Consider the following 17129-nt stretch of genomic DNA (forward strand, 5'->3'; position numbering starts at 1 on the left):
AGCTAAGGCCCAGTTGCCTGTTTTAGGGAGACGCAAATAAAAAGAACAGATTTGTTTAATCTTTTAAAAGTTTCCTTAAAGAACACTGATGAATCAGCCTTTTATTTAGGATTAGTTCTACTAAAACTAATAAGTGAAATGCAAATTACCTTAACAGGTTTGGAGCCCAAACAATTGCTAGATTTTTTGCATGCATATTTGTGATGGAACAATAGTCAGCTAGAAGAGACAAGTGTCTCATCAGGAACTCCAGTGTTCTGGAAATAAAATACAACATATTAACAGAAAGAAACATGATGCAGCAGTATAGAACATAAAAGCCTGCTAATTAATTCCTAAGTTTGCAATAGCAAAATGAAGAAAGGGACCATACAAACCCAAGAGAACTTTTTTTTTCTGCTTAACAGGTTGAAATATTACTATTAGAAGTGAATCTTCCACCAAAGCTAGTTTCTGGAACAAATAATATTTTGAAGTTATGCCATTCTACTTGCAGCAGACATACTAACAGGAAAGGATTTCAACACTTCTATGAAAGAAAACAGTAATGTCTCAAAAGCCTTAAAACAGTTACAAGAAAAATTCCAATAGGCATCAAGGGGAGAATATTTGAGCAAAGGATATGCTTTTGAAATGAAGAGCCTAATTCAAATCCTCATATTCTGGTTTATCTTGACTACTTAAAATTTGCTTTACTTAAACAATTCCATATATATTGTGATTAAACAATAGGGAAGAGTACTTTTGAAAACAAGACATGATCACCTTAAATGTAAGTTAAACCAGGTAAGTGCCAAGTGTGTGTGTGTGTGTGTGTGTGTGTGTGTCTGTGCGCATGCACACACAGAGGTATTATCTATCACCTAGCATGTCTCACAGCGTCCTACCTAATAGTGCCCAGAGTAAAACTACTAAAGACAATGGGCTGGGTGTGATGGCTCATGCCTGTAATCTCAGCAGTCTGGGAGGCTGAGGCAGGCAGATCACTTGAACTCGAGAGTTCAAGACTAGCCTGGGCAACACAGTGAAACCCCATCTCTACAAAAAGTGTAAAAACAATTAGCTGGGTGTGGTGGTGCATGCCTGTAGTGCCAGCTACTCGGGAGGCTGAGGCAGGAGGATTGCTTCAGCCCAGGAAGGTTGAGGCTGCAGTGAGCTGTGATCATGCCACTGCACTCCAGCCTGGGTGACAGAGTGAGACCTTGTCTTAAAAAAAAAAAAAAAAAAAGGACAATGAATTGGAGACAGAAATATAAGGCTGTATTATATGAAACAGTAATGAAAGATAAAATGTGGTCTACATCCGAGCCACAAAGATTCAGATGGGCCTAACATGAATTTGAGAGGAAAAGGAATATAATAGTTAGACTCGGCATTAGGCATTGTTCAAGAGGCTTTTACCAGCAGTCTCATTTAATTCTCATAATAGCTCTAACAAGCACAGAATTACCATTCCCCTTGTACCGAGGACAAAGTCAAGGTTGCTGGGGTTCTACAGACTAGCAGTGGCAGTGCTGCATTTCAAATCAAGGTCAGAGTGGCTCCAAAGTGCCTGCGCATTCAAGGGCATTGTAGTTGCTTTACAGTTAAAATGGTAATTCTCTGTCTCTGCTGTATATAATTAAGAGAAGACAAACCGAAGTGAGGCTGGCCTGGGTATGACATAGAGGTGAGAAGCTTGAGAAACGTATTTAGATCGCAAGGACAAAAAACCAAACACCGCATGTTCTCACTCATAGGTGGGAATTGAACAATGAGATCACATGGACACAGGAAGGGGAACATCACACACCGGGGCCTGTTGTGGGGTGGGGGTTGGGGGGAGGGATAGCATTAGGAGATATACCTAATGTAAATGACGAGTTAATGGGTGCAGCACACCAACATGGCACATGTATACATATGTAACAAACCTGCATATTGTGCACATGTACCCTAGAACTTAAAGTATAATAAAATAAATAAATAAATAAAATAGAATAAAGCCAGGCTCCTCAGCCAAAAAAAAAAAGAAAACCATGTAAAATTTTATTACTTGAGGAAGGTGAATGAAGGGAATGATTAAAGGACTTCAGAAATGTATTTTGTAAGAATTGCAAATTTAAAAAACCAAAGACATCTATTTGGTTTGCCTATCTAATTATAAGGATGTTTTTAAAAGTTAATGTAGAATTTTAGTCAGGATTCCACAAAATGAGCACTTTTATATTCAGCAGATGAGAGTGTGAATTGTATAAAACTTCGCAACCTGGAACGTAATTTGGATATTATTGTCTAATATTGAGAATAATAATTTAGATTTCCAGAATTTCACTGCCAGGTCATTATCCTGTAATAAAAAACATAATCTAGATTCCATGTAAAAGGATGGCCCTCATAGTAATATTCAAAATTGGAAAAGGAAGGCCGGGCACAGTGGCTCACACCTGTAATCCCAGCACTTTGGGATGCTGAGGTGGGTGGATCACCTGAGCTCAGGAGTTTGAGACCAGCCTAGGCAACATGGCAAAACCCCAACTCTACCAAAAATACAAAAAATTAGCTGGGCATGGTGGTGTGTGCCAGTGGTCTCAGCTACTTGGGGGGCTGAGGTGGGAGAATCACTTGAGCCTGGGAGGTGGAGGCTGCAGGGAGCCAAGATTGTGCCACTGCACTCCAGCCGGGGTAACAGAGTGAGACCCTGCCTCAGAAAAAAAAAAGGAAATAGAAAACACCCCATACCACCATATATGTAGATTAAATATGCAAATTATGAAAGGTTAAATAACATGGCATATCCAAATGAGAGAACATGATGGAAAATTACGCTTTTCAAGAACATCTAAGGAATTCAGAAATGTTAATGTTAAAATTTTGGATAAAAAGTCTATATCAAAAGATATATAAAGTAGGAGATACACACACATATAAGTTATAGTGAAGAAAAGAGTTACACAAGATATTGTATACATTATAAAGCAGGAGATATACATGTACATATTAATAGCAGGCAAGGTATGAAATCCAGGTAGGGCATACATGGTAAGTAATATATATATTAGAAGACAGGCAAAGAGGATAATATTAGGATATATATACATATAAGTATCTATAGTCAAGCTATAAAATAGTGTGCAGAAGATATAAAACATATATGCAGTGTATATTATTGAACATCTATCTGCAAGACTCTATTCTGGAAATACAGTGATAAACAAGACAGAATTCATGACCTCAAGTACCTTATGTTTTAGAAAGATTGTATACAGATAGTCTCCAACTTACAATGGTTCAATTTATGATTTTTTGACGTTTATGATGGTGCAAAGGTGATAAACATTAAACAGAAACCACAATTAGAATTTTTTTTTAAATGGAGTCTTGCTTTGTTGTCCAGCTGGGGTGCAGTGGCATGATCTCGGCTCACTGCAACCTCCACCTCCCAGGTTCAAGTGATTCTCCTGCCTCAGCCCCCAAGTAGCTGGGATTATAGGCGCGTGCTACCATGCCCGGCTAATTTTGTATTTTTAATAGAGACGGGGTTTCGCCATGTTGGCCAGGCTGGTCTCAAACTCCTCACCTCAGGTGATCCACCCACCTCGGCCTCCCAAAGTGCTGGGATTACAGGTGTAAGCCATGGCGCCTGGCCTATAGTGCTGATTTTTGAAATATATACATAAGCAATGTCATTTTGAAAAAAAAAATTAAATTACTTAATTTGCATATTACTAGAACATCTGCTGACTTTAATTTCTTGTCAGTAATTGGAATTTTAAAATGTATCTTTTGTTTCTTTGCATACTGGAATCTAGTTTCTACTGTTGTCTTTTTCTAACCGGCAAAGTAACTTTCAATTTTATTCTGGCTTTCTCAGACATAACCATAAATATTTCCAACACTCCAAACTAACACACAAATCAAATTAGGTTTTAAAATGTAGCAACAACAATAAAACCAAAGAAGAAACTAAAACAAACAAACAAAAAAACCCCAAGTTTAGTCAGCCATCCCTTTGTCCATCCATTCATTCATTCAACCTTTAAGTACCTATGGAATGCTAAACAGTGTGCCAGGCCCTGGGGATCTAAGGACAAATGAATATCTATACATAAACATATACATATACATATAGGTACACATACATATAGTGTGTGTGTGTGCGTGTGTGTGTGTGTATATATATATATGAAATGGAAGTTTAATTAGAACTCCAAGGAAGTTTAAATAGAAATCCAAAGGAAAAAAAAACGTTTACAGGTCAACCGACTTCTACCTCTGCCTGGTATTTACCCACTGTGGCTGACCTGTAGTGTGGTGGGGGGAGCTGCTGGATGACATCGTGGATTTTTATCAGCCTTTCTTCATCTGTTGCTGCTGAAACTGCATCCTAGAAGAGTCACAGTACAAAGTAAACTAGTGAGCTCTGTTAGTAAAAATGAAAGTTCACTTACAATTCAGTTTTCACTCTGAGATCAACCTGCTTTGCTCTTGGATGCGAAATGGCGAGGAAACACAACATTGTATTCAGGAAGTAAACTGTTTCCACACAGTGTGAACACTGAGATCTACGAAACTAATTTTAAAAAGGCTTGATGGTCATCAGTATTAAGTGTGACAAGACTAGCAGCTCAAAGTCAGAAAGCACAAGAATGACAATGTGAAAACAGCAAAGACCACCGACTAGCTGGCAATATTTGTTTTTTTAAGGAGTCATTTCAGTCACAGAACTATTTCTTACATGTGACCAAACCAAAGTTCATGTGTTTTGAACAAAAGCACAGCAAAGTTCCACAAAGAATTAGATTCAAAAGTAGCCTGTACTCACAGAAAATTTCTCATACAGCTGGTAGGTAAGCAGAGGGTTTGGGAGTTCCCGGAAGTACAGCTTACATAGGGAGCCCACAGAATGGATGTCCTGAACATACGGTTCTTTCGTCAGGTCGGGGACGTGCTCAGAGTCAAATTCATGGCTGACGTAGACAGAAGAGGACAAGCAAATCATTTGATTGAGGAGAGCAAATATGTGTCTTAAAAACAGAAAGCATAAGCTCCAAAAGTGTTCAGCTCTATCTCAGTGAGTTGCTATTATCTTCCATTAATTATATTTCATTTAAGTTGTGTTTGGACTTCAGCAACAACTGGATGTCTTAGTACAAGATAGATGTCTTTCTATGTGGAAATTAAGGGCACAGCTTTAATATTAAAATGGACAATAGCCTCTGAGATACATATGAATGAACAGCTCTTATAGTACAACAGTCTGAAAACAGGACTCCTAATTGCTAATGACTTGAATATCCAATATTTTGGCAATTCCAGAGACTAGTGTTGAATGGCAATTGATCTATGAACAATTATGAGCAGAAATTCCTCAGATACAGATTGTACAACACAGAAATGCTTTCCCAACGCAGGATAAAAAAGTCAGAAACAACATAAAGCAATTCCTAGCTAACAACAAATTTTAATAGGCAGGAAAATCTGTATCATTAGAATGAGTAAAATAAAAGTTGTACACAGAATAGTAAGGCAGAGTAAGCTCACTCTCCAGGAGGTTAATTAATATTCATCCACGGGCATGAGACCACTTATCATCTACCTAGAGGATTAATGTGTGTGTACAATATGAGATTTACTTTCTCTTAAACTGAAGACTGAAACTGTCTTTAGTACAAGAACTAATTTATGTATTTTTCAAGCATGTATTTCCCAAAACTGAGATGGGCTCTATGATCTGTTAAAGTATTAAAATCTCTACAGAATAATGGCAGTTATCATGTACTACAGTAAAAAAGAAAGGGTAATGGCATGTCAAGAATAGTCTAGAATCCAAGAGATTAAGCAAAAATAAAATATTGCAGGCACAGTGTTTGTCACTGTTTTTGTCTCAGAGAAGATTTGGGGAGGATGTGAAATATGTAGAGATGCATACTTGAACATAAACACAGAATCAGGGTCAAAGGAGATTAGAAAATGTTCCATTCCCATCCATTTTAATTAACACCTAAAGAATAATTTTATTACAATGCAAATTTCCTCTCTCATGGCTGTCATCGGTTCAAACTCAATTTGCTAAAGTCTTCAAACACTATAAAGAGACAAAATACAAGTACTGAAGAGATTAAGGTGCATGGTTCTCTGATACTACAGATGAAAAAAATGCCATTTAGAAAAGTATACAGAGACAATAACATGTATATTATTTCCTATTTTATCTAAATTATCTTTAATGAAAATAGGTTATCAAAGTAAGTGAATCTGTTTTAAAATATTTGCATTTTAATTAGTTAAGAAGGAGTGAAAAAGTGCCATATAAGATTTTACCGTAGTCTCTGGATATTGGAGGCCACACCAGAAAGGCGATAGATTCCATCCACGATGCCATATCTCTCAATGAATGCTGTGCAGCTTTGAAGAACCTGCGGCACTAAAGAGAATTTGTAAAGAAACAGATGAAATTGGTAGTATTCACTGGAACCAAAGTCGCCAAAAAATAAGATTGTCTTAGTTTACAAAAGTAAAATAAAATTTGTAAATTAAAGTTAAAAGGGGCAAAAATTAATCCACTACAAAAAATGATGAGGGTATATTTATTTAATTGCCCACCTAAATTAGATAACTAATTCCTGAATAATCAAGACTGGTTCTATGTCATGATATTTAAGTGAGTAAGAGAGTTCATACATTATTAGGACAGTCTCTCTTCTGCAGTAGACTCATTTAGATCATGTTACAGTTACACATTACAGTAAAGTGAACTGTTTAGTCCTAACACCATGCCAGATTTTTAAGAAATACGGCTGTTCAGCTGACTTTCATATATAGCAAATGAATATATAAAGTTAAATGCTTGTCCCAACAACATAATTACTTGTAAGTGCTACAAAGTTTTGCTTCTAGAAAAGGATCTTCTATATTTTCATAGTTAATGCAAATTCTGACTTTATTCAATCAACAAAACACCAATATAATGCAAAGCCCAAGGCAATTTCAAATAGATGGAATCTTGTAACTTCCTGGCCATATTTACATTAACTTTATTGACATTTTGACTTTATATTATCAGCTCGTAATACAGGGCACTCTCTCTGGTTAGCTCTATGAATATACACTGGACAGCTATGCTGGGGCATGCAGTATAAAACAGAATTTTCAAAATATATGATAAAACATTTTATAACCATTCAAACATTTACAGCAGCTGAGAATTTAACAATAGTTGTTTTGCAATGCAGATTGATGAGTTTACAGACTTTAGTATGATCATTTGATAGGGTTAATTAAAATCCTTGAAAAGAAATGCTTGGAAAATTTGGTCTGCAAAGAGCTACTATACTAGAGATGAAACATTCAGAGTGGCAAATGAAACAAATAAGACATTTTAATAAGATAATTTTAGTGAATGTATTTCATTAACAGTATATTGTCATTCCTTTATTATTATAACCAACTTTTCCTTGGTTTTCCTGACTTTTATTGTCCTTCATGCAATCCATCTTTAAATTCTGTCAGATCCTATAACAACATTTAAAACTTAACCTCATCTTTGATTAAAAAAATCAAAAAACAAAAACCAGCAGCTGATAGTATTAAGTACTAAATATATGCCAGGCTAAGTACTTTACAATGCATACTCTCTGATTTTCAGAGATATCCTACAAGGAAAGTACTATATATTCCCAATTTTTACAGAGAAGAAATTATATCTTAGACAGAATAAGTTTTACCCAAGGGCAGGCAGGAAACACTGGCAGAAGTGAGAGATTCCAACTCAGGCAGTCCAAGTACAGAGCCAATGCTTTTGTTTTTTATTTCTCTCACACACACACACACACACACACATGCACACACACACATACATATATCTTTTTTTATTATACTTTAAGTTCTGGGGTACATGTGCAGAATGTGCAGTTTTGTTACGTAAGTATACACATGCCATGGTGGTTTGCTGCACCCATCAACCCATCATCTACATTGAGTATTTCTCCTAATGTTATCCCTCCCCTAGCCCCCCAACCCCCCGAGAGGCCCTGGTGTGTGATGTTCCCCTCCCTATTCCATGTGTTCTCATTGTTCAACTCCCACTTATGAGTGAGAACATGTGGTGTTTGGTTTTCTGTTCTTGTGATAGTTTGCTGAGAATGATGGCTTCCAACTTCATCCATGTCCCTGCAAAGGACATGAACTCATCCTTTTTTATGGCTGCATAGTATTCCATGGTATATATGTGCCACATTTTTCTTTATCCAGTCAGAGCCAATGCTTTTAACTACTGCAATATACTGTCTGGCAGAGAAGGCCTTTCACAATTTACATTTAATTATTATTGTATTTCCATATTCCACAACCCTAGGCCAAGTGAAGTGTTACCTTTTGCCATACAAACCAACCATGCTATGACTTCTTCACAAAACAATTTCCTCTAGCTGGACTCTCTCCCATAACGCTCTTCGTATAGAAAAAATTCTTGGCTATTGTTCAAAATCCAGCTAAACTATCACTCTTTAGCGAGCCTTCATTGAATACCCACAAGTAGAGGTGGCTGAGCACTGTGTTCTATGTGCTCATAGAAAAATATTTCAAAATTATCATTTATTTGTTCATACAACTATTACCCTTTTCTGACTGTGGGCTCTTCAAGAGCAAAACCATGCATCGTCCATCTTTGTATATTTAAAACTCAGGAACACCGTCCTGACACAATGTATAAAATTAGCAAGTGAATTAATTTACCAGTGCCCTGAGAGCCTGAAATGGTCATTATCTGGTCAAGTTAGCAGGGAAGGAACCTTAGTTTTCATATGAATACATTTTCAACTACATGCTTTCTGCCTCTAAAAATATTCAAGACTTTCAGTAACAAGAAAAGGTTATGGTTATGTAGGAAAGATGAAGGGCAGGTAGAATTGCTGGGTACTTCTTGTGGATTTAATTGATATTAGAAGCAACCTCTGTGTCGAAATGATATGCAAAATACATAGCATCTTTATAAAAGCTTGGGTTCTATTTCTCACATTGTCCCACCAATGATAAACTTGGTGTCTTAGGTTTCAATTCTAAAAACTGGAAGTGGAATAATAAAATTTGGGGCTACAAAATTTCAGTCATCTGCTTCAAAGGGAATGTATTTAGAGATTACTGGGATAATTAACATCATTACTTAGGAAAACAGTCAAAATTCTTTCCTGTAAAGCACTGAGAAGATGCTTCTCATTATATATGCTCCAAATGAGCATGCTGATTCACCCAGGTACACAAAAGGTTTGTCTTCAAGAAAAACCCTTCAGAGCACAGTATTTTATTTCCATATTATCAGGCTCTCCGAGCACACATAAATTTTTCATAAAAATAAGCTACCATTTATAAAAAAAAGTATCGGTAATTTTCATTGGATGTGTATATCTGTGTGTTATTAGATTCATATCTGTTTATTCTTCCAAATAAGTAGGAAAACATTGAAAATACGGAGAATTAGAGGTCTTTTCCTGATAATATGTCCAAGTCTCTACACACGTAATACTTCATGGCAAGCATCTGAATCGTTTTCTTATATTTTGTGTTCCCTGAGTAGAAGGACTGAATGTCTATACAACAATCACATAATGAGCTTAATAAATAAAATTACATAACTATTACTTATAAGTTTAAGGGAAACAAATGAGTCATTTAATACAAATAGGTGGCAAAATGAAAGAAAAGCATAAACTTGAATCTTGAAGAAAAGGAGCAAAAACTGAAAAACAATGTCAGAAGAAAAAAGAAGAAAAGATCTGTTTTATTTTTTCACGAAAGAGTAGGAAAGCAATATAAGAAATCCAATATATTTTGTAAAAAAAATCCTAGTTTTAAAAAAAGGCTATTTACTAGCTACCCCCAAACCATCTAACAAACCAGCCAAATGCACAGCGAATCATGACCCAGTCAAAATATAACATTAGAAACCTCCAAAATGCTTCCTCCAAAAGACGGTATGACTTTCAGAATCATTCCCACATTCTCCACATAATACACTTCTGATTTACTTTGATATTACATTCTTAGTTTTTAAAATATCATCATATGACAACAGAATAAGAAGTACATATTTAAATTAAAATCGATGATCCTTAAAATTAGAATATGGCTAAAAGAAGTAGGTAGTAAGTATGACAAGAATTGATCTTTGATTTTTTTTTCTTGACAGTTTTGGTTTCGTTTCTGCTCTTTTCTCTTCATTCATTCACTCGCTCACTCACTCATCAATCATGTATTTATTAAGTCTCTTCTATTTTCCAGGCATCATGAAAGCATTACAGATACAGATGAAAAAGCTGAGTTCCAGTTTCAGGGAGATGGTTTCCAGGCTAAAGGGACATGAGTACAGTGTGACTTATTAGAATGTGCATCATGATTCTACCTAATATGACTACCAAAAGGATTAATTTCTGGTGTTATTTGGGCCTTGCTTTTTCCTACTGTGCTCTCATTTAAAGTTTTGTGCATATCATACAACACAGAAATATGTTCAGGCAACAGAGAGTCCTCTCCGAGGGTTTCAAAATATTTGTAATATTTTGTACCAAACATAATTTTACCTAGTTTTCTATAAAACTCTATTTTGTTTTAGTGATCTCAATTCAAACTTTTAATGAAATTCAGTTTTAAATATGTACACCAAAAAAAAAAATACTAAGTCTTATGAAAAAAATCGATACCAGAAAAAGAAATTAACGTCACACCACCACCACCACCACCACCACCAACACAACATTTTAAAGCTATAGATAAGGATGCCAAAGTAGGCTGGGGGCAGTGGCTCATGCCTGCAATCCCAGCACTTTGGGAGGCTGAGACAGGTAGATCACCTGAGGTCAGGAGTTCAAGACCAGCCTGGCCAATATGGTGAAACCCTGTCTCTACCAAAAAATACAGGAAAAAAAAAAATTAGCCAGGCATGGTGGTGGGCGCCTGTAATCCCAGCTACTCAGGAGGCTGAGGCAGGAGAATTGCTTGAACCTGGGAGGTGGAGGTTGCAGTGAGCCGAGATTGTGCCATTACACTCCAGCCTGGGCAACAAGAGCAAAACTCCGTATCAAAACAAAACAAAACAAAACAAAAGGATGCCAAAGTAAATGACAAATCAGTATAATCTATGCTCAAAAAAAGTACTATGTGGGCAGATTTTTATTTACTTCTTTTGTGGGCAGATTTTTAAACAATCAGTTCTACAAATAACTGTGATATAATGTTTAATACACTCAATTATAAACACTGGTTTGTGATAGCTAAAACTCTATGATAATCCTGATTGAACAGCAGGGACCACACATAAAAGAATAAAAAGACAACTGCCTTGTCAGGCTCCTATGTGATTTCTTACAACACTTTGTACAGAAGACACAGGTCAAGTTTGTCACTTGCTCCAACAGAGAGGTACTCAGAAGTTTAGAAAGTATAATAAGATAATCTCCCTATAAAGCTGATTTTTCACTAGGAAATATTCAGAGAATTAACCATTTAGCAAAACATAATTTTAAAAAAAATTTTATTTTATATGGAATGCTTCACGAATTTGTGTGTCATTTTTGTGCAGGGGTCACACTTATCTCTGTATTGTTCAAATTTTAGTATATGTGCTGTCGAAGCAAGCACATAAAACGTAATTTTGATACGAGCTTCTCAGAAAAATCTAGTGCAAGGTTAATTTTATTTAGGGTAAAGACTATATTAAAGTCTAAACTTTGAGAAAGAACAATTATATATGATATATATCAATATTATATATACTGTATGTGTCTCGCCTCTCCTCACAATTATGTATATAATATATAATCATTTTTTCTTCATTTTATTCTAATTATTTTAGAGTTTAAAATATATAATCAATTCTCATTGTTTTAATTTAGACTTTAAAATAGTCTCTATATATATTTGTATGTGTAAATATATACACACATATGATATAACTGTGGTTATAGGTCATGGACAATACATATGAAGTCTTTTTTTTTTTTTTTTTGAGATAGGGTCTCATTCTGTTGCCTAGGCTGGAGTGCTATGGTGTGATCATGGCTCACTGTATCCTGGACCTCCTGGGCTCATGAGATCCTCCCACCTCAACCTCTCAAGGAGCTGGAACCACATGCACGTGCCACCATGCCCAGCTAATTTTTAAAAATTTTTTGTAGAGACACTGTCCCTACAAAAAAATCAATGATAAAAAATCAATGATACCAAAAAACTCTGTTCCACTCAAATAGATTTTATCATAATTAGGGAACAGATGAACACTGTAGTTTAACCTGCTATTTTTCAAAAAGAAGTGATATAACAGCCTCTGTCCTCCCCTATCATCCTTATGAAGAATGGAAACATAACTGAAACTTCTAAGCACAACTAAAATTGAATTGATATTTGAAAGCTAATGAGCATGGCAGGACAAATTGGAAAACTCTCTTTCATTTTTTTTTTTTTTTTTTTGAGATGGAGTCTCGCTCTTGTTGCCCAGACTGGAGTGCAATAGCATGATCTTGGCTCACTGCAACCTCCACCTCCCAGGTTCAAGCAATTCTCCTGCCTCAGCCTCCTGAGTAGCTAGGATTACAGGCATGCACCACCACACCTGGCCACTTTTTGTACTTTTAGTAGAGACAGGGTTTCACCATATTGGGCAGGCTGGTCTTGAACTCCTGACCTCAGGTGATCCACCTGTCTCGGCCTCCCAAAGTGCTGGGATTACAGGCGTGAGCCACCCTGCTGGGCCTCTCTTTCATATTAATGATCACATCTAAGCAAGGTTTAACATGGTACATGGTGTTAAACGTGCCATGTTGCCCAGGCTGGTCTCAAACCCCTAGGCTCAGGTGCTCTTCCCTTCTAGGCTTCCCAAAGAGCTAAGATTACAGGCATGAGCCACCACACCCAGCCCCCTATGAAGTCTTAAAATCTGAAAAAACTGAAATTCCTCACATATTCATTAAATCAAAGACAAACTACTAAATCACTCAGCTATTAAAAAACCATTTTATTTCCTAATTTTTAGTTAATAAACTTGAAAGGTTTCCCTTCTCCTGCTAATTTAGGCTTCATTTGAATGTTCAAATGAATATCCTTCTTATGAATATTTATTCATTTCTTACCAACCCTGATGAAACAGGAAATTATTTTAATATGCCAAGTATAATATATCTGGCCTTGGTCTTTGAGGTTTCTAGCTCCTAAAGTTTACTGAATTTCAATTACACTTTAAGGTCACAAGTTAATTTTTTTTCTAGTCATTTGAGTTTAACTTGGCAAAGAGGGATTAATCTTCCAGGATTATTAAATTCATTTCTAATATTCCTCTAATTTTTTTAATTGAAAAAGCAAGACAACTAAGAAAAAAAAATCTCAACAATATTCTCTAATACTTTAATTATATTCATTTCTCATATCACCTAAGTATCCAGACTTTCAAAAGTTGTATCTACTATTTATAGATAATATTTTTCAGGTTCCTACACTGTATTCAAACTTATTTTATTTATTTATTTAGAGACAGGGTTTTGCCTTGTTGCCCAGGCTGGAATGCAGTGGCAAGATGATAGCTTACTGTAGTCTCCAACTCCTGGGGTCAGCAATCCCCCGACCTCAGCCTCCAAACTAGCTAGAAGTATGGGTGTGTGCCACCATGCCCAGCTCGTTTTGTATTTTTTTCTGTATAAATGGGGTTTTGCTATATGCTGCCCAGGCTGGTGTAAACTCCCGGCCTCCAGCGATCCTCCTACCTTGGCCTCCCAAAATACTAGGATTACAGGCATAAGCCATCTCACCCAGCTCAAACTTAAAATTTTTAACAGCTTCAACATTTATAGAACATTCCCCTGTATGGGTGTGGTGGCTCACGCCTGTAATCCCAGCACTTTGGGAGGCCAAGGTGGGTGGATTGCTTGAGTCCAGGAGTTTGAGATCAGCCTGGCCAACATGGCAAAATCCCACCTCTACAAAAAATACAAAAATTAGCTGGGTGTGGTGGTGCATGCCTATAGTCCCAGCTATTCAGGAAGCTGAGGCAGGAGGACAGCTTGAGCCCAGGAGGCAGAGGTTGCAGTGAGCTGCGATTGGGCCACTGCACTCCAGCCTGGATGACAGAGTGAAACCCCATCTCAAAAAAGAACATTCTCCCAAACTTGGGTATTTCGTTTTCTTTGTTCTCATACATTATGCTATGATGAACACTTTTATTTCTATTTAATTATAACATTAAGATAAGTCCCTAAGGATGGATTCATTAGATGAAAGGAACACTATAAAGTGTCTTGCTATGAAATGTCAAATGTTTTCCAAAAAGGTAGTGCTAACTCAGAACCTTCTGAAACCAACGATTCTGAACCTATTGGTAAAAATCACTACGATATTTATGGCACTGGATATCATAATTTAGAAAAATAGCTTTGTTATTTTAATATTTACCAAAGTAAAACGGTATTTCAAAATCGCCTAAAGATACATTTCCATGATTACAAATAAGGATAAACATTTTTCTGTATTTTGTTTATTATTTATAGCCCTGTGACAGTTTAATGTTTGTATCTCTTCTCCATTCTTTTACTCAGTAATTAAAATTACTTTAATTTTCTAAAAAATCTGAAATGATATTCTCATACACTATAATAGCAGCATTTCATCATATCCAAAAAATGATTATATTTCCTTGTCTATGGTACCTCTCCCTCTACATTGTTATTTTTCATTATATGAAAAGTATATATACATTTAAGTCATCTCTTTGTTTTTTGTTTAAATCTGAGAAAGCTATTATTTATTTTATCTCAAAACAAAATCAATTCACATTGGCAATTTTGTAAGTTTAAAATGGTTAACTTATACATTTGAAGTTTATATTCAGTATGATGAAGTGTGAATTTTTTTCAAAACTGCTATTTAATTATCTCAGTATGTATTATAAATAGCTCTTCCATGTGACATGGTTCTAAAACCATACTTTTTTCTCACAATGGATTCTTATGTACAGTAAGAACTATTTCTGAACACTCTAAGCTGTTTCACTCACATTTCATTCTCAGCACAAAACTCTGCCTTTAAAAAAAAAATTTTTTTTTTTTTTGAGACAAGGTCTTGCTCCGTCGCCCAGGCTGGAGTGCAGTGGCGTGAAATCAGCTTACCGCAACCCCCGCCTCCCAAGCTCAGGTGATTCTCCCACCTCGGCCTCTCAAGTAACTGGGATTACAGGTGCGTACTACTACGCTGGCTAATTTCTGTATTTTTGGTAGAGACCAGGTCTTGCCATGTTGTGTAGGCTGATCTCGAACTCCTAGGCGCAAGCTATCTGCCTGCCTCAGACTCCCAAAGTGCTGGGATTGCAGACGTGAGCTACTGCACCCAGTGAAAACTCTGCTTTTCTAGTTTTGAATATTGTTTTAATATATAGTAAAACTAGATGTCTCCCATCCTATTACTGATTTTTTTCTTTGACATTCTCACTGGTTGAGTTTTCCATGTGCATTTAGTTGCAAAAGTAATCCTCAGGGTTTTTTTTTGTTTTTGTTTTTTTTAGGGATCTGCATTAGGTTGGTATTAATTTGGGAATAACATCTGTTTGAAATAACATTTTGTCTACTCTCTCAAGAAACATGGTACAGTTTGCATTAAATTCCTAAGTCCACTGATATTCTTTAAACAATGAGCAAGACCTTAATTTGAACTTGATACTATCAACTCAGTATTATTATTATTACTTTACCATTGTTTTTCACTAATGGTCTTCTCAAAAGGCAAAATGGGTATTTCCCATACTAATTTGGAATTTCACAATCACCTATTTCTGGTACTTAGCAACATCACAGGTAGATCCTGCCTTCATCTTCTGGCATTTCTGAAAGAGATGCTAGAGGAAAGTGCTATTTTTAAATATAAAAGGAAAACTCCTTTTTTTCTTTCCCTCCTATCCATCCCCCCATCCAACAACTAAATTCTTGATTCATAATTTAATTTATAAAGAAAGGAATATAGATTCCTATAAAAAATAAAGTACAGATTCTCTACAAAAGTAAAATGAAAAATAAAAATTAGCCAGATGTGGTGGCACATGCCTGTAGTCCCAGTACTCTGGGAGGACTGCCTGAGCCCAGGAATTCAAGGCTGCAGTCGGCTATGATCACGCCACTGCACTCCAGCGTGGGCAACAAATCAAGGCCCTGTCTCTTTAAAAACAAAAAAAATTGGAAGATTGATTTTGGCATTTTATGTCTCAAAACTCTGACAGTTTTTTTTCCATAAGAAGAATTAGATAAATATTTTAGGATAAAATGTGGGTGGCAAAACTGGCTGAAGAAGCTATCTAGGGAGAAATAGAAACTCAGGCAAAATAACAGGGTGGTTGTAATATATTTTGTGTGAATGTCCTACGCTTCCTGAATAGAACACGAACATCTCTAATGCCAAAGTGCATTCTTAGACTTTTCATTCTCAGCTCCACCCAGAACTGAGTACCTGAGAAAGCTTAATACATGCATTGAACTGAAATGAAACAGGTATCATTTGACTAAATCTACTCCATAATTGGTTATAGTGAACCAATATGGAGAGGTCAGAAACTCAAAGTATAAGCTTGCACATTTTATTTTTACCTTCAAAACCAGAATTTAGAAGGTGCTCCCCCAGGTCACAACCAAACACCCTCTCTTTCAAGATTCCCCGCTGCTTCAGCTTCTGTTTTGTTGGACGAGACTTCATGAATGTTCGTAAGAACGTAATGAGCTTGCCGTGCTTTTTAGACACTAAAAATCAATAAAGAGAAAAGATCTTAGTTGTGGCAAGAGGTTACATTTTACTTAGCATAAAAAGAAACATATCTCAAGAGGCTGACAGCAAAATAATCTATTATGAATATACTTTATAATCTTTAGGAAAATGTCAGTAGAAGTTTAAGCTAAGAGTTGTGTTATAAATAACATCATAATTTTGTACTTTCTTTTTGTTGCAGGAAGTCAGGGATCTTGAATGGAGGGACTGGCTGAAGCCACGGCAGAAGAACATAAATTGTGAAGATTTCATGGGCATTTATTAGTTCCCCAAATTAATACTTTTATAATTTATTATGCCTGTCTTTACTGCAATCTCTGAACATAAATTGTGAAGATTTCGTGGACATTTATCACTTCCCCAAT

General features: G+C 36.1%; 1 protein-coding gene and 1 non-coding gene across 13 annotated transcripts in view; both read right to left on the reverse strand.

The window, feature by feature from the left end:
• The window catches only part of ARHGAP32 (Rho GTPase activating protein 32), a 317736-nt gene that overhangs the window by 16740 nt on the left and 283867 nt on the right, over window positions 1–17129 (reverse strand). For all 12 annotated transcript variants that reach the window (XM_054662829.1, XM_024347475.2, XM_054662828.1 and 9 more), the window contains 5 exons: window positions 16590–16739; window positions 6304–6406; window positions 4805–4949; window positions 4284–4366; window positions 150–257 (listed from right to left, as the gene is read on the reverse strand). In XM_054662829.1, coding sequence (XP_054518804.1) covers window positions 150–257; window positions 4284–4366; window positions 4805–4949; window positions 6304–6406; window positions 16590–16739 — 589 coding nt within the window. The remainder of the gene's footprint in view (window positions 1–149; window positions 258–4283; window positions 4367–4804; window positions 4950–6303; window positions 6407–16589; window positions 16740–17129) is intronic.
• Window positions 11510–11613, reverse strand: LOC112204844 (U6 spliceosomal RNA). The gene has a single exon (XR_002938598.1). It is a non-coding gene; the product is annotated as a U6 spliceosomal RNA (small nuclear RNA).

This window comes from Pan troglodytes, chromosome 9, assembly GCF_028858775.2.
Source record: "Pan troglodytes isolate AG18354 chromosome 9, NHGRI_mPanTro3-v2.0_pri, whole genome shotgun sequence".
NCBI classification, from domain to species: domain Eukaryota; kingdom Metazoa; phylum Chordata; class Mammalia; order Primates; family Hominidae; genus Pan; species Pan troglodytes.